Source organism: Microcaecilia unicolor, chromosome 6 (genome assembly GCF_901765095.1).
Source record: "Microcaecilia unicolor chromosome 6, aMicUni1.1, whole genome shotgun sequence".
In the NCBI taxonomy this organism is placed as follows: Eukaryota; Metazoa; Chordata; class Amphibia; order Gymnophiona; family Siphonopidae; genus Microcaecilia; species Microcaecilia unicolor.
Genome location: NC_044036.1, coordinates 73,248,163 through 73,266,080, shown reverse-complemented (window position 1 = coordinate 73,266,080; position 17,918 = coordinate 73,248,163). Strand labels below are relative to the sequence as shown.

Below are 17,918 nucleotides of genomic sequence, written 5' to 3'. Positions count from 1 at the left end.
AAACAAACGATTCACACTTCACATCTACCCGTTCCACTCCACTCATTATTTTATAGACCTCTATCATATCTCCCCTCAGCTGCCTTTTCTCCAAGCTGAAGAGCTCTAGACGTTTCAACCTTTCCTCATAGGGAAGTCATTCATCCCCCATTTTTGTTGCCCTTCTCTGAACCTTTTCTAATTCCACTATATCTTTTTTGAGTTGCACTGACCAGAACTGCACACAATATTCAAGGTGCAGTCGCACCATGGAGCGATTCAAAGGCATTAAAATGTCCTCATTTTTGTTTTCCATTCCTTTCCTAATAATACCTAACATTCTATTTACTTTCTTAGCTGCCGCTGCTGCACACTGAGCAGAGGGTTTCAACGTATTATCAATGATGACACTTAGATCCTTTTCCTGGTCGGTGACTCCTAAAGCAGAACCTTGCATCAGTTTGGGTTCCTCTTTCCCATATGCATCGCTTTGCACTTGCTCACATCTGCCATTTGGATGCCCAGTCTCGCAAGATCGTCTTGCAATTTTTCACAATACTCTTGCGATTTAACAACTTTGAATAACTTTGTGTTGTCGGCAAATTTAATTACCTCACTAGTTATTCCTATATCTAGATCATTTAGAAATATGTTAAAAAGCAGCAGTCCCAACACATACACCGATAAACAGTCAGTGTTCTTGTATCAACAAATGGGAAACATTATCAGATCAATGAGTGGAATGAAGTAGCTTTACTGCAGTGGAATATATTAACTGCAAATTGATCAAATAATTTAACAAACTAAAGTTGTCAGAGTAACATTACCTGGATTCAGTGGAACTTATCCATAAAAGTCCCATATGCAGATAAAGTTATCTGACTAACTTTTCCACTTGCCATCTTGCTCAATGATGGCCTCTAAAAGTACACAAAAAATTAAAATCCTATATGTCTTCATACATTTTACTTTTGAGTAATGAATAACAGACTTTTACCATGAGTTTCAACTCCAGTTCAGAATTTCTTGTAGCAAGAGAAGAACAATCAACAGTCTTTTCTTCCAACTGCTTTTCTGTGGCAGAAAGCTGAGAACGTTTCTTTCTCAACTGAAAAGAAATATTATGCAAAAATTCAGATACTCATTGAAAACAAATTCTTGTAAAACAATTGAGAAAAAAGTATATTAGGACCTAATTTATTCAGGTTTTTCTCCTACTCTGTGTCTATTTAAAAAAGTTTAACAAATCAAGGCTTAAACTGGGTTAAAATAATAAGTCAGAGATGGTTCCTGGGAATGATTCATAAGAGAGCAGTCTTACAAGAGTAGTAAAATTAACCCTGCACCAACACTGTCTTGAAGGATATATGGCAACTTACACCACAGGCTTTATGTGATTTTTCACCTTATTTTATTCATCTTATACTAGAACTCACTGTGCATTATTTTGAATGTCAAGATGCACTGAAATACAATGAATTATAATGTATAATTGTGTTATGAATATAAAAAAATAAGGTTCTATATTTGTCAGCATGCCAGTTTATCTAGTTAGTTTTATTTTACATTTTTTTTCTGTTCCTTAAAACTTTCACCTGGAATTTTCTTCCATTTTATAGCCTCACTCTCATCTGGCCCAGTCACTGAAGCAACAATCAGACTGACTTCTTCTGCAAACCAGTATATGCCTATCCAGAGTCTGGCCACTAGGTGTCACCATAGTATAGTGATTAGGACACTCTCCCTCCTCTACTAGGATCTAGGAATACTGCTTCTAAAGCATCACCAGCTCCAGCTGGCCTGAGACATAGAGCCATGCTTGAGAATTAAATTCAAGTATCCTGCACAAGACAATAGGCCAGCCCTTGGATTGTCATTCAGAACTGATGAGCACTTACTTCATGTTCCAAGTCATTGCTTTTTGCAGCTTTTTCTAATAGTTCCTTCTGTATCCCTTGAAACTGAGTGGTTCTCTGATCCATGCAGACTTTCAAGGAACAAACTTCATCTTCCGCTTTAGCTAGTTTAGCATTCAACCCTTCTACTTGGCCAGTGAGTGTTTGCTTATCCTTTTCCATTTCTTTAATAATCATCCCTTGTTGCTGGAATGTTTCATGTCCTTCAAAATAAAACAAGCTTTAATATCCAATAGGAAGTGCTTACTTTACACAAGTACACACATAAATTAAGTAATTTTATCATCTATATGCATAATATGAACCTTGCCCAAAATCTAACTCTGTGTATACCTAAAACTAGATGGCTCTGTATAAAATGATCCCTTTGTGCTGCAACAGAGGTCAAATTTACAAGCAACATCTGCATTGCAGCCCCTGCACAGACATCACAGTGACAGATTTCTAGCTTTATAGCAGCCTGTATAATGAATCATTCAAAATAAGCATTCATGCACAAAGGCCTTTAATCAACTTATATATTTTAACTATAAAATATAGTCCCCTAATCTACATCATTACTAGCCAATACTGAACTCTTTTAATTTAGACACTTTAATCCACTTTATCATTACTGAATATTTTACCTTGTCCCACTCTCATTTACATATTCTAAATTATTTACTTCTAATCTACCTGTTATTCTTTGTACCTTATTTGCAACAATATTTTGTATTCTGTTAATGGTGTTCGCCTTTGCGACATAATGTAAGCCACATTGAGCCTGCAAATAGGTGGGAAAATGTGGGACACAAATGCAGCAAATAAATAAATACATATGACAATTATGGGGGTATTTTTAACAGCCTGTGTTGTTGATGAGGTACTTGGGCATTTATTGCCTGCATAAGTTGCAGAAAAGTTTCAAACTGAAATCATGTGTGCTTTCCTTTGAAAATTAGCAGCCACAAAATATATGCACTGAAAGTGGCTGTGTACTTTGCATTTGCATGAGCAATCAAGGGGGGTTGTTATACTACTACTTTGTTATCAAGCCTTGTTACAATAACGCCAGTTATTTAACCCTTAACAAGTATTAAAGGATCCACTGCAGGTTAACACAGTTTTTTTTTTTTTTTGGGGGGGGGGGAGGTCACCATGCGGTACAATACATGTAAAACACCTCGTTACTATGTAAAATCCATAACATGCACGGTCCAAGAAAACAAGTAGGCAGACGATCTACAAGATTCAGCACGCAGCAAAAAGAAGCAGATCTCCAATATATATATATATGAATATCCAATTTATTCACCACTAAAATAATAAATAGTTAAAAGTCTGACATGACCATGTTTCGCCTTCTCAAAGGGCTGTGTTAGGGGCTTGCAACAGAATGTCAGTAAACATACAAAAACATATTAACATAAATAATAAAACCTGAAGAATATCAGTATAGATAATAAAATCAAAATAATATCAGTTATAAACAGACCATATACAAAAAAAATATAATTGTTAATCATCCATATATATGCTACTTCAATGGTTACATATCCATAAGAAGAACATAAAGCGAATGCTACATACCTGTAGAAGGTATTCTCCGAGGACAGCAGGCTGATTGTTCTCACTGATGGGTGACGTCCATGGCAGCCCCTCCAATCGGAATCTTCACTAGCAAAAGCCTTTGCTAGCCCTCGCGCACCGCGCATGCGCAGCCGTCTTCCCGCCCGAAACCAGCTCGTGCCGGCCAGTCTCATATGTAGCAAGACAAAGAGAAGGGAAGAGACAACTCCAAAAGGGGAGGCGGGCGGGTTTGTGAGAACAATCAGCCTGCTGTCCTCGGAGAATACCTTCTACAGGTATGTAGCATTCACTTTCTCCGAGGACAAGCAGGCTGCTTGTTCTCACTGATGGGGTATCCCTAGCCCCCAGGCTCACTCAAAACAACAAACATGGTCAATTGGGCCTCACAACGGCGAGGACATAACTGAGATTGACCTAACAACTTATCCAACTATCAGAGAGTGTAGCCTGGAACAGAATAAAACATGGGCCTAGGGGGGTGGAGTTGGATTCTAAACCCCGAACAGATTCTGAAGCACTGACTGCCCGAACCGACTGTTGCGTCGGGTATCCTGCTGCAGGCAGTAAAGAGATGTGAATGTGTGGACAGATGACCACGTCGCAGCTTTGCAAATCTCTTCAATAGTGGCTGACTTCAAGTGGGCCACTGACGCTGCCATGGCTCTAACATTATGAGCCGTGACATGACCCTCAAGAGCCAGCCCAGCCTGGGCGTAAGTGAAGGAAATGCAATCTGCTAGCCAATTGGATATGGTGCGTTTCCCCACAGCCACTCCCCTCCTGTTGGGATCAAAAGAAACAAACAATTGGGCGGACTGTCTGTTGGGCTGTGTCCGCTCCAGATAGAAGGCCAATGCTCTCTTGCAGTCCAATGTGTGCAGCTGACGTTCAGCAGGGCAGGAATGAGGACGGGGAAAGAATGTTGTCAAGACAATTGACTGGTTCAGATGGAACTCCGACACAACCTTTGGCAAGAACTTAGGGTGAGTGCGGAGGACTACTCTGTTATGATGAAATTTGGTGTAAGGGGCCTGGGCTACCAGGGCCTGAAGCTCACTGACTCTACGAGCTGAAGTAACTGCCACCAAGAAAATGACCTTCCAGGTCAAGTACTTCAGATGGCAGGAGTTCAGTGGCTCAAAAGGAGGTTTCATCAGCTGGGTGAGAACGACATTGAGATCCCATGACACTGTAGGAGGTTTGACAGGGGGCTTTGACAAAAGCAAACCTCTCATGAAGCGAACAACTAAAGGCTGTCCCGAGATCGGCTTACCTTCCACACGGTAATGGTATGCACTGATTGCACTAAGGTGAACCCTTACAGAGTTGGTCTTCAGACCAGACTCAGACAAGTGCAGAAGGTACTCAAGCAGGGTCTGTATAGGACAAGAGCGAGGATCTAGGGCCTTGCTGTCACACCAGATGGCAAACCTCCTCCATAGAAAGAAGTAACTCCTCTTAGTGGAATCTTTCCTGGACGCAAGCAAGATACGGGAGACACTCTCTGACAGACCCAAAGAGGCAAAGTCTACGCTCTCAACATCCAGGCCGTGAGAGCCAGGGACCGGAGGCTGGGATGCAGAAGCGCCCCTTCGTTCTGGGTGATGAGGGTCGGAAAACACTCCAATCTCCACGGTTCTTCGGAGGATAACTCCAGGAGAAGAGGGAACCAGATCTGATGCGGCCAAAAGGGAGCAATCAGAATCATGGTGCCTCGGTCTTGCTTAAGTTTCAACAAAGTCTTCCCGACCAGAGGTATGGGAGGATAAGCATACAGTAGACATTCCCCCCAGTCCAGAAGGAAGGCATCCGATGCCAATCTGCCGTGAGCCTGAAGCCTGGAACAGAACTGAGGGACCTAGTGGTTGGCTCGAGATGCGAAGAGATCTACCAAGGGGGTGCCCCACACTTGGAAGATCTGGCGCACCACTCGGGAATTGAGCGACCACTCGTGAGGTTGCATGATCCTGCTCAGTCTGTCGGCCAGACTGTTGTTTACGCCTGCCAGATATGTGGCTTGGAGCACCATGCCGTGACGGCGAGCCCAGAGCCACATGCTGACGGCTTCCTGACACAGGGGGCAAGATCCGGTGCCCCCCTGCTTGTTGATGTAATACATGGCAACCTGGTTGTCTGTCTGAATTTGGATAATTTGGTGGGACAGCCGATCTCTGAAAGCCTTCAGAGCGTTCCAGACCGCTTGTAACTCCAGGAGATTGATCTGCAGATCGCGTTCCTGGAGGGACCAGCTTCCCTGGGTGTGAAGCCCATCGACATGAGCTCCCCACCCCAGGAGAGACGCATCCGTAGTCAGCACTTTTTGTGGCTGAGGAATTTGGAAGGGACGTCCCAGAGTCAAATTGGACCAAATCGTCCACCAATACAAGGATTTGAGAAAACTCGTGGACAGGTGGATCACGTCTTCTAGATCCCCAGCAGCCTGAAACCACTGAGAAGCTAGGGTCCACTGAGCAGATCTCATGTGAAGGCGGGCCATGGGAGTCACATGAACTGTGGAGGCCATGTGGCCCAGCAATCTCAACATCTGCCGAGCTGTGATCTGCTGGGACGCTCGCACCCGCGAGACGAGTGACAACAAGTTGTTGGCTCTCGCCTCTGGGAGATAGGCACGAGCCGTCCGAGAATCCAGCAGAGCTCCTATGAATTCGAGTCTCTGCACTGGGAGAAGATGGGACTTTGGATAATTTATCACAAACCCCAGTAGCTCCAGGAGGCGAATAGTCATCTGCATGGACTGTAGAGCTCCTGCCTCGGATGTGTTCTTCACCAGCCAATCGTCGAGATTTGGGAACACGTGTACCCCCAGCCTGCAAAGTGCCGCTGCTACTACAGCCAAGCACTTCGTGAACACTCTGGGCGCAGAGGCGAGCCCAAAGGGTAGCACACAGCTCTGGAAGTGACGTGTGCCCAGCTGAAATCGCAGATACTGTCTGTGAGCTGGCAGTATCGGGATGTGCGTGTAGGCGTCCTTCAAGTCCAGAGAGCATAGCCAGTCGTTTTCCTGAATCATGGGAAGAAGGGTGCCCAGGGAAAGCATCCTGAATTTTTCTTTGACCAGATATTTGTTCAGGGCCCTTAGGTCTAGGATGGGACGCATCCCCCCTGTTTTCTTTTCCACAAGGAAGTACCTGGAATAGAATCCCAGCCCTTCTTGCCCGGATGGCACGGGCTCGACCGCATTGGTGCTGAGAAGGGCGGAGAGTTCCTCTGCAAGTACCTGCTTGTGTTGGAAGCTGTAAGACTGAGCTCCCGGTGGACAATTTGGAGGTTTGGAGGCCAAATTGAGGGTGTATCCTTGCCGGACTATTTGAAGAACCCACTGATCGGAGGTTATGAGAGGCCACCTTTGGTGAAAAACTTTCAACCTCCCTCCGACCGGCAGATCACCTGGCAGTGACACTTGGATGTCGGCTATGCTCTGCTGGAGCCAGTCAAAAGCTCGTCCCTTGCTTTTGCTGGGGAGCCGAGGGGCCTTGCTGAGGCGCACGCTGCTGACAAGAGCGAGCGCGCTGGGGCTTAGCCTGGACCGCAGGCTGTCGAGAAGGAGGATTGTACCTACACTTAGCAGAAGAGTAGGGAACAGTCTTCCTTCCCCCATAAAAACGTCTACCTGTAGAGGTAGAAGCTGAAGGCTGCCGGCAGGAGAACTTGTCGAAAGCGGTATCCCGCTGGTGGAGCTGCTCTACCACCTGTTCGACCTTCTCTCCAAAAATATTATCCGCACGGCAAGGCGAGTCCGCAATCCGCTGCTGGATCCTATTCTCCAGGTCGGAGGCACGCAGCCATGAGAGTCTGCGCATCACCACACCTTGAGCAGCGGCCCTGGACGCAACATCAAAGGTGTCATACATCCCTCTGGCCAGGAATTTTCTGCACGCCTTCAGCTGCCTGACCACCTCCTGAAATGGCTTGGCTTGCTCAGGAGGGAGCTTATCCACCAAGCCCGCCAGCTGCCGCACATTATTCCGCATATGTATGCTCGTGTAGAGCTGGTAGGACTGGATTTTGGCCACGAGCATAGAAGAATGGTAGGCCTTCCTCCCAAAGAAGTCTAAGGTTCTAGAGTCCTTGCCCGGGGGCGCCGAAGCATGCTCCCTAGAACTCTTAGCCTTCTTTAGGGCCAAATCCACAACTCCAGAGTCGTGAGGCAACTGAGTGCGCATCAGCTCTGAGTCCCCATGGATCCGGAACTGGGACTCGATCTTCTTGGGAATGTGGGGATTACTTAATGGCTTGGTCCAGTTCGCCAGCAATGTCTTTTTCAGGACATGATACATGGGTACTGTGGACGCTTCCTTAGGTGGAGAAGGATAGTCCAGGAGCTCAAACATTTCAGCCCTGGGCTCGTCCTCCACAACCACCGGGAAGGGGATGGCCGTAGACATCTCCCGGACAAAGGCCGCAAAAGACAGACTCTCGGGAGGAGAAAGCTGCCTTTCAGGGGAGGGAGTGGGATCCGAAGGAAGGCCATCAGACTCCTCGTCAGAGAAATATCTGATGTCCTCCTCCTCTTCCCACGAGGCCTCACCATCGGTATCAGACACAAGTTCACGAACCTGTGTCTGAAGCCGTGCCCGACTCGACTCCGTGGAACCACGGCCACGGTGGGAGCGTCAAGAGGTAGACTCCCGCGTCCGCACCGGCGAAGCTCCCTCCGCCGACGGGGAGCCTTCCTGGGAGTCGACCGCAGTCGGTACCGCACGCGGCACCGATGTCGGAGACAAGCACCCCCGGTACCGGAGGGGAAGGGCGCAACAGCTCTCCCAGAATCTCTAGGAGAACGGCCCGGAGACTCTCGTGCAGAGCGGCTGTGGAGAAAGACGTGGAAGTCGATGCAGGTGTCGATGTCAGAGTCTGTTCCGGGCGTGGAGGCTGTTCCGGGCTGTCCATAGTGGAGCGCATCGACACCTCTTGAACAGAGGGTGAGCGGTCCTCTCGGTGCCGATGCCTACTGGGTGCCGACTCCCTCGGCGACCCAGAGCTCTCGGTGCCGATACGGGAAGGGGACCGGTGCCGATGTTTCTTCGACTTTTTGGAACGAAGCATGTCACCGGAGCTTCCCGGCACCGACGAGGAGGACGTAGAACCCAGCTGTCGCTTCCTCGGGGCCGAGGAAGGTCGGTCTCGGGGGGAGGGGGGCTGTACCACAGGAGCCCTCAGGGTAGGGGGAGACCCACCCGAAGGCTCACCACCACCAGCAGGGGAATGGACAGCCCTCACCTGCACTCCAGTCGAAGCACCACCGTCCGACGACATCAGCAGAAGTGGAGGTCCCGGTACCACCGACGCCGACGCAGCCTTCCGATGTCTCAGCCCCGATGCAGAGGGTCGATGCCTCGATGCACTCGATGCAGTCGCGGCCGAGGACGGAGGTCTGGGCGCTGTCGACGTCGATGCACTCGATACTCCCGGTGCCGATGCCGACGAAGAGCCCGAGAACAAAACGTTCCACTGGGCCAATCTCGCTACCTGAGTCCGCTTTTGTAAAAGGGCGCACAGACTACAGGCCTGCGGGCGGTGCCCAGCCCCCAGACACTGAAGACACGACGCGTGCCTGTCAGTGAGCGAGATTACCCGGGCGCACTGGGTGCACTTCTTGAAGCCGCTGGGAGACTTCGATGACATGGGCAGAAAAATCACGCCGGCGAAATCAAAACTCGTAATTGCGGTAAGGCACCAAAAAGAGGGGGAGAAAAAATTCGACCCGAGGCCTCAAAAGGGCCTACCCCGAAGACGAAAAGAAACTTAACGGGGCAAAAACTGAAACTAGAGGAAAGGGAAAAAAACCGAAAAGGTCTTCTTCCGAAATCCTTTTTTTTTTTTTAGCGAAAAGTCAAAAGAGACGCGCGAGGTCAACTTAAGGGGCGCGAACGGCGTAACACAACCGTACCGAGCGCGGACAAAAGAAGACTGGCCGGCACGAGCCGGTTTCGGGCGGGAAGACGGCCGCACATGCGCGGTGCGCATCGGCGCGGTGCGCATCGGCGCGCGAGGGCTAGCAAAGGCTTTTGCTAGTGAAGATTCCGATTGGAGGGGCTGCCGTGGACATCACCCATCAGTGAGAACAAGCAGCCTGCTTGTCCTCGGAGAAAAATACATAACCTAGAGATGTTGTCACAGAATTTCAGCTACTGGTTTTAAAACAATAGAAACAAAAAAATAGAATTACATAATTTATTTTTATTTTATTTTTCTTACATTTGTACCCCGCGCTTTCCCACTCATAGCAGGTTCAATGCGGCTTACATATTATATACAGGTACTTATTTGTACCTGGGGCTATGGAGGCTTAAGTGACTTGCCCAGAGTCACAAGGAGCTGCCTGTGCCTGCAGTGGGAATCGAACCCAGTTCCCCAGGACCAAAGTCCACCACTCTAACCACTAGGCCACTCCTCCACTCCCAACTTTGTGGCCCATTTGAATCTCATGTCTCTCTAAACATATAGTAAAATGCAATATGGTTTCATTAGAGAACACTGACAGAAGCAACATTACACACAGGGTCTCACTTAATAGTTTAAAGCAACTATTAAGAGAAAAAGAGTAAAAAAAACTTCATCATACAGCAAAATCCACTTCAGTTATATCTCAGAGACAACATAACACTGAATTCAAAATCAAAAAGTGCTAAAATAACTCCTTGGGTACATAACATAATCCATTTTTCAAATAAATACAATGTTGCTTTAAATTATTAAGTGTATATAGTCTATGTTTATATATACATATTTGGTGATCTGCTTCTTTTTGCTCCATGTGAAATCTATAACATGGCCTGCAGTGAAAACCACAAGTTGCGTTAAAAATGGAAAAATAATCTCAGCAAAAAGCTGGGGTTATTTTACTATACTACGAGCAATGGGCCACAAAGTTGTTGCCTGAAGCTCTCAGGCACTTCTTAAAGGGGTCAACCAGTAAGCTCCTGCAAGATGGATAAGGGGTAAATATGGAAAGAGGTGTAGAAACACTGAAAGACAGGTCTGTGAGATATGAAGTGAACCAATCTAGAACGGTTCCTGAGAGACCAATTTCCTGTAGTTGAGAGAGAAAGATGAAATGGCTAACCAGGTCAAATGCAGCGGAGAGGTCCAGGGATAAAATAAGAGTGATTTTGCCTTGATCAAGGATTGCATGTAACTCGCTTAGTAGGGTTGTGATAGCCATTTCAGTACTATGGGGTGAGGAAAAACCTGTTTGGTAGGGGTGGAGGATGGAAAATTGGTCGCAGTGGGAGAGCAGTTGATCAAAAACAATTTTCTCACAGAGTTTGGATATAAAAGGAAGGTTGGAAACTGGGCGTTAGCAGGACAGGAAGTGTCGGGCATAGGCTTTTAGTGATAGAAGTGACAACTGCCCCCTTCCAGGGCAGTGGGACAATGCTCAACGAAAAGCTTTCTGTGATTAGTTGAGAGCAAAGTGGCAGCAGGCTATGAGATGGGTTAGCCATCTGGTTGGGAGAGGGTCCAATGAGCCAGTTGTAAGGTGCATGGTGCGCAACGTGCAAGTGAGCTGAGGGACAGAGAGAAGGTTAAAGGTGTCCCACACTAAGAGACCAGCCAGGTGGACAGAAGACATTTGGACAGCAGGAAAGGAAGATGGAGGTGGGGGTTGGGGGGGTTGCCAATGAATTGACTAAGGTAGTAACTTTAATTTTGAATTAGGTAGCAAGATCGCTTGCAGAGGGAAGCGAGCGAAGGGTTAACCTTGAGTGGGCCCTGTTGGTGGATGTGTACTTATGAAGGTCTAGACCATGCAGTTCCAGTGCTGGTAATATTTAATATAAAGAACTAATCTTAATCTACAGACAGTAAGGTGTGGAGACCCCTTTTTTCTTCTGTGGATTACAAAAGAAATAAACAAGGCCATTTAGTGTCCAGCACAATCAAGCAAATACCTCACACCCCTCCCTCCCTTCCTCTGGCCAGGTAATTGAAAACAATGAGTCATGCAATTCACTGTTTAGGAGTAGAGAGGTGTGGTAGCCGTGTTAGTCCACTTTTAAAGGTAATCAATAGAAATAAAACAAAATAAAACATGGAAAAGAAAATAAGATGATACCTTTTTTACACTGTTTACGAGGAGTGTGTTCAAGGAGGCTAACTGGAGACTTTTAGGCTGCAGAACTAATTACCATGTGAGGGGGGGGCAAGGTAACAGACAGAGATGGAGAGAGACAAGATACTGTGACACAGGAAAGGAGAATGACATTACAAGGGTGGAGACTCTGTGCGAATGGAATCGTGACTCCTTTTGAAGTGAGATAAAGATTCTTTAACTGAGGATGTGCTTATTTACCAAAGGACTGAGGATGTATCTTTTAAGGAAATGCAATATTTTTTTAAGTACCTTTTGGCAATTGTAACAAACAAATGACATATCCTGTATGATGTATTCCAGAAAAAGAACAGTTCTTTGTACTTTGGGCTAAGAAACCCTATATAAATGCCTGCTCTGAAAGGCAGGGGGGGGGGGGGTGTCGATGAAAATCTTCCTCTGTCTCTAAAAGGACTAAGGAATATACGACCATTTCCATGGCACCTCCCTTTTATGTTCCCTCACTACCCTGTTTCTTATGTGCTGCTCCTAATTTTCTATTATTTATTTTTCATGCTCTTGGATAAGAATAAACTTTAGTAATGTAAGAAGCTTCTTTTGTTTATAACAGTTTTTGGTACTTATCAGGCCAGTGGTGCTAAGAAACCAGTTGGGGAATTTGAATGGGTGAGGTGTTGGGTTTTTGGTTCTGAGACCCACAGCCAACTGGCCCAAACAGCCCTAAGTTAGATTAGACATCACAGAATAGAGAGATCTTAATGAATGTGAGGACTTGGAAGTACAAGTTGAATAGTAGGATCTCTTGGCTTCTTTAACTTTTGCACTGTATAGGATCGAAGTTTGTGCCAGTGATGTTCAACTGTTTACACTTGGTATCAAAGGAATGTACTGGAATCAGAAAGATTGGAAAAGAATGTGGATAGAACCAAATTCCAGCTATCAACCTTAGCTTCAAAAGAAAGAGAAGAGAATTCAGCAGGGAAAAGAGAGTAACGGGGGAGTGGACTTGGGGTCACGGTAGCAGAAACGGGCAGGCTTGGAAGAAAATGAGGAAGTTAAGGCAGATAGGGAAACAAGACAGGTCACAAGGAGGTGATCAGTCCAGATAAGGAGTAGCAAGGCCAACTGGTCTATGACAAAAGACACAGATGAAGAAGATAAAATTAAATCAAGTATGTGGCCACCTTTATGTGTGGGAAAATGGACAACATGGGAGAGTCCGATATCAGTAAGGAATGCAAGAAAAGAGGACGCTCGTCTGGGGGGGGGGGGGGGGGGGGGAGTTGGGCAAATCTGTATGAACGTTAAAACCACCAATCGCTAATAAGTTGGGAAAATGGCAGCATATGCCAAAGACTGTTCAAGAGCATCCAAAAGATGTGGGGGAGGGGGCAGGCGGGGGGAGGTACAGGGGCAATAGCACACTAATACTGAAAGGCTTGGGGCAGAAGTGGAAATTATGACGAGTTCAGGATAGGGGAAAGTATTAGAAGGTATTTCCTGGCATTGGTAAGTTGAAGGGAATAGAGCGACTCCGCCCCGTTTACATGAAGAACAAGCAGTGTAGAAAGCTACGAAGTTGAGAGGCAAGGCCCGGTAGAGATATGATTCCTCCCCTTCTTTTAGCCAGGTTTTGGTGATGGCAAGCATATCAAGGCAAGAGGATGAAAAAAAGGTCTAGGAGAAGTGGGGACTTACTGTGGATAGAGTGGGCGTTCAATAATCCCAGCCTGATAGTGGGCATGGTGGAGCAAAGAGTATTGGAAAAAATAGAGGAAGATGAAAGACTGCATTTTACCAGGTTCATAGAACTATGACCACAAGGGGGTAGGATCCAATGCGGTCTGTGGTCCCAAAATATTAAAATCGGATGAGCGATATGGTGTGCCAGGTGTGTCAAGATGTTGTACAGACACGGAGAAAAAAGACTAAGATTAAGGGTGCCGAAGAGGGTGGAAAAGGCTAGTGTCAGACTAACTAAGGTTAGTGCCCCCAGGGATGTCATTCGGAGTCACCCCCGGAGTTCGTCCCAAGGAGCTCACCAAAAAAGCATGATCTGTTCCTTGTGTGAGCCATTGTGGCGCAGAATGCCACTAGCACCTTTGAATTAAAGATGGTGCTTCCAGTTGTAGCTTATGCTAAGTAAGGTCACCTGACTGACTCAGGTTGAGTGAAGCCATCAGCAATATTGTATCGGGACCTGAAATCACAAGAGCAAGCACTTCAGTAGTAAGCACATGCAAACATTCTCAAAGAAAATAAAATGCCGCTAGCAACTTTCATTTAAAGATGGTGCTTCCGGTTGTAGCTTACGCAAAGTAGGTCACTTGACACTCAGATTGAGTGAAGCAGTCAGCAACAGCATATCGGGACCTGAATCAGAAGAGCAAGCACACTGGGAAGAATAATCCAAATCATAGTTACTTGATGCCAGGGTCCACCTTAGCACCCAAGAAAAAGATCTAAGTGTCATCATAAACATTATGAAATCTTCTGCCCAGTGTGCGTCGGGTGCCAAAAAAGGAAACAGGATGCTGGGAGTTGTTAGGAAAGGAATGGAGAATAAGACAAAGAATATTATAATGCCTCTGTATCATTCCATGGTGTAACCTTGCTTTGAGTATTGCATGTAATTTTGGTCACCATATCTCAAAAAAGATATAGCAAAATTAGAAAATGTTCAAAGAAGGATGACCAAAATGATAAAGGGCATGGAACTCCTCTCATATGAGGGAAGGCTAAAGAGGTTAGGGCTCTTCAGCTTGGAAAAGAGACTGCTGAGGAGGGATATGAAAGAGGTCTACAAAATCTTGAGTGGTGTAGAACAGGTAAAGTGAATAAGATTTTTTACTCTTTAAAAAAAATATAAAGACTAGGGGGTACTATTTTTAAAACTAATAGGATAAAATATTTTTTTCACTCAACAAAAAGTTAAGCTCCAGAACTCCTTGTCAGAGGATGTGGTTACAAAAAAAAAAACATAAGTGTTGCCCCACTGGGTCAGACCAACGTCTAGCATACTGTTTCCAACAGTGGCCAGTCCAAGTCTCAAGTACCTGGCAGAGTCCTAAAAAAATAGCAAGATCCAGATGGTATGATAAGGAGTTCCAAAAAGAAAAAAAAAATAAATTAGAAGTAACCCAGGGCCTCTTTTACAAAGCAGCGCTAGCAATTCTTGTGCGGTAAATGAGAGAAAGCCCATTCAATTCCTATGGGCTTCCTCTTATTTGCCGCACAGGAATCACTAGCGCAGATTTGCAAATGAAGCCCCTAGTGTCATTTTTATTACGCCTAGTGTCATTTTTATTATTTTTATCTTGTTGCTTTTGCTTCGATGTTATTATTGTGTCTATAGTTTTGTTGATGTTTATTGTTTTAAAGTTCATGTTTAACTATGTATGTTTCATTACAACCTACCTAGAATGGTAGGATAGTGTGGAAAAGAAAATTTTAAATCTCTCTCTCTCTCTCTCTCTCCATAGATAGATAGATAGATAGATAGATAGATAGATAGATAGATAGATAGATAGATAGATAGATAGATAGATAGATAGATAGATAGATAGATAGATAGATAGAGACAGACATATATAGATAAATATCTCTGTGAAGCAACAGATAACCTGCACTGATTTTTCCTGACTCACCAGTAAATTATATTTTTATATATAGATTGTTAGAGCAAACTGTGACCTTTTGGCAGTGCATGAATGCTCAAAGGAAAGGGTGTGAGAGACTAACTAAGACCCTGAAGAGTGATCTTTCCTCACCTCTTAGGACTTCTCCAAAAGAAAGTTAAGGAGTGGTCTCCCCCTTCTACAGTCTTAGAGCTGCCACACATTCAGTCCATTGAGGAACCTACTATACTAAAAGTCCACTGCTAAGTCCACTAAAAGTCCAAGGAGACTAGACCAAATTTATTTTATTAAAAATAGCTTTTGTGTTTTTAAAAATGCTTTCAACCAGTGTATATCAGTAGAAAGATTCAGCGTACTTCTACATCAAATAATGTCCACTACAGCCAATCACTGAATGATCAAAGGCAATGTTCCATTTTCTTAGTTTATACTAATTCAGTGGTCTATTCTTGCTTTCAGTAAAGCCAATTCATTAAAATAGGCAAACAATTCAGAATCTGTATGTTTTCAATATGCCAATTAAAAAAACATTTTTTTAATCAAATGGAAAAATGTATGTCAGCCATATGACAGATATATCCATTCCTACCCGATTGTTTTGCATTTAATTTCACAGGTTCTGCTTCTAGGCTATAACATTCAGCTTGGCCTTCTCTTTCATTAGTATTAGAGAGATAAGGAGCTCCTCTGCAGCTTGTCAGGCTTGCTTGAAGCTTCTGAATTTCTGCATCTTTCATGGATAGTTTGAGTCTATTAAAAAGAAAAAAATATATGTTATGTTTATACTGAATGTTCTATACCATTTTCATTGTATATATTAGAGCGGTTTACAAAAATGGGAATGTGCTTACTAAATGAAAAATTTAGAGTGCAAAAAAGGCTAAGAACATCTAATTTATCATCTAATTGCCATTAGTAATGCCCACTAATTAGCACTAAAATGCCAGCCAGTATTCAGTAATCTGAAAATTATACCTTAGGTCTGCAATCAATAAGTTGTTGAGTTCCCAGCTGGAAGAACCGACATCATTTGTTGAGAAACTTCCCACCAGATGATTAGGATCATGCCACTTGAAACTTGATCTTCCCCTTTCTGGATGTAACTTAAAGTAATCAAAACATAAATGAAGTTACTTTATAACCTCAATTTCATACAACTTGTAAAATCAATATATAATATATGTTAATAACATATGTTCTCAAATTTCAACTGTCAAATTTTCTGAAGAAAACAACAAGATTGTAGACAATTTTCATTTATTCGGTTGACTTTTTTGCAATAACCTAATAAAATAGGCAGGTCAGATTATGGTGCTCATTTTCAAAGCATTTAGACTTACAAAGTTACATAGAGTCTCATTTTCAAAGCACTTACACTTACAAAGCATTTGCATGGTATATAACCATCTGGGGAAATTTAAGTACATAAGTAATGCCACACTGGGAAAAGACCAAGGGTCCATCGAGCCCAGCATCCTGTCCACGACAGCGGCCAATCCAGGTCAAGGGCACCTGGCAAGCTTCCCAAACATACAAACATTCTATACATGTTATTCCCGGAATTGTGGATTTTTCCCAAGTCCATTTAGTAGCGGTTTATGGACTTGGGAAACCGTCTAACCCCCTTTTAAACTCTGCCAAGCTAACCACCTTCACCACGTTCTCCGGCAACGAATTCCAGAGTTTAATTACGCGTTGGGTGAAGAAACATTTTCTATGATTTGTTTTAAATTTACTAAACTGTAGTTTCATCGCATGCCACCTAGTCCTAGTATTTCTGGAAAGCGTGAACAGAAGCTTCACATCCACCTGTTCCACTCCACTCATTATTTTATATACCTCTATCATGTCTCCCCTCAGCCGTCTCTTCTCCAAGCTGAAAAGCCCTAGCCTCCTTTGTCTTTCTTTATAGGGAAGTCGTCCCATCCCCACTATCATTTTAGTCGCCCTTTGCTGCACCTTTTCTAATTCCATTATATCTTTCTTGAGATGCTGCAACCAGAATTGAACACAATACTCAAGGTGCGGTCGCACCATGGAGCGATATAACGGCATTATAACATCCTCACACCTGTTTTCCATACCTTTCCTAATAATACCCAACATTCTATTTGCTTTCCGAGCCGCAGCAGCACATTGAGCAGAAGGTTTCAGTGTATTATCGATGACGACACCTAGATCCCTTTCTTGGTCCGTAACTCCTAACGTGGAACCTTGCATGACGTAGCTATAATTCGTGTTCTTTTTTCCCACATGCATCACCTTGCTCTTGCTCACATTAAACGTCATCTGCCATTTAGCCGCCCAGTCTCCCAGTCTCGTAGGGTCCTTCTGTAATTTTTCACAATCCTGTCGCGAGTTAACGACTTTGAATAACTTTGTGCCATCAGCAAATTTAATGACCTCGCTAGTTACTCCCATCTCTAAATCATTTATAAATATATTAAAAAGCATCGGTCCTAGCACAGACCCCTGAGGAACCCCACTAACTACCCTTCTCCATTGTGAATACTGCCCATTTAACCCCACTCTCTGTTTCCTATCCTTCAACCAGTTTTTAATCCACAATAGGACTTTTCCTCCTATCCCATGACCCTCCAATTTCCTCTGTAGCCTGAAAGAGAGAAGAAATTCCCTCCAAATCCTCAAATGTGCCATTAGCCCATGCAAGCTTAGTTTTTATAATCAACTGGTGTTCATAGACAAGAGAACCCTCGGATAAACAAATGAACCCTCTGC

The 17,918-nt window shown here is 44.5% G+C and overlaps 1 protein-coding gene across 6 annotated transcripts in view; it reads right to left on the bottom strand.

Moving 5' to 3' along the window:
• Nucleotides 1–17,918, bottom strand: part of CCDC18 (coiled-coil domain containing 18) — a 251,047-nt gene that overhangs the window by 160,270 nt on the left and 72,859 nt on the right. For all 6 annotated transcript variants that reach the window (XM_030205711.1, XM_030205709.1, XM_030205710.1 and 3 more), the window contains 4 exons: nucleotides 16,155–16,282; nucleotides 15,769–15,929; nucleotides 1,878–2,098; nucleotides 977–1,087 (listed from right to left, as the gene is read on the bottom strand). In XM_030205711.1, coding sequence (XP_030061571.1) covers nucleotides 977–1,087; nucleotides 1,878–2,098; nucleotides 15,769–15,929; nucleotides 16,155–16,282 — 621 coding nt within the window. The remainder of the gene's footprint in view (nucleotides 1–976; nucleotides 1,088–1,877; nucleotides 2,099–15,768; nucleotides 15,930–16,154; nucleotides 16,283–17,918) is intronic.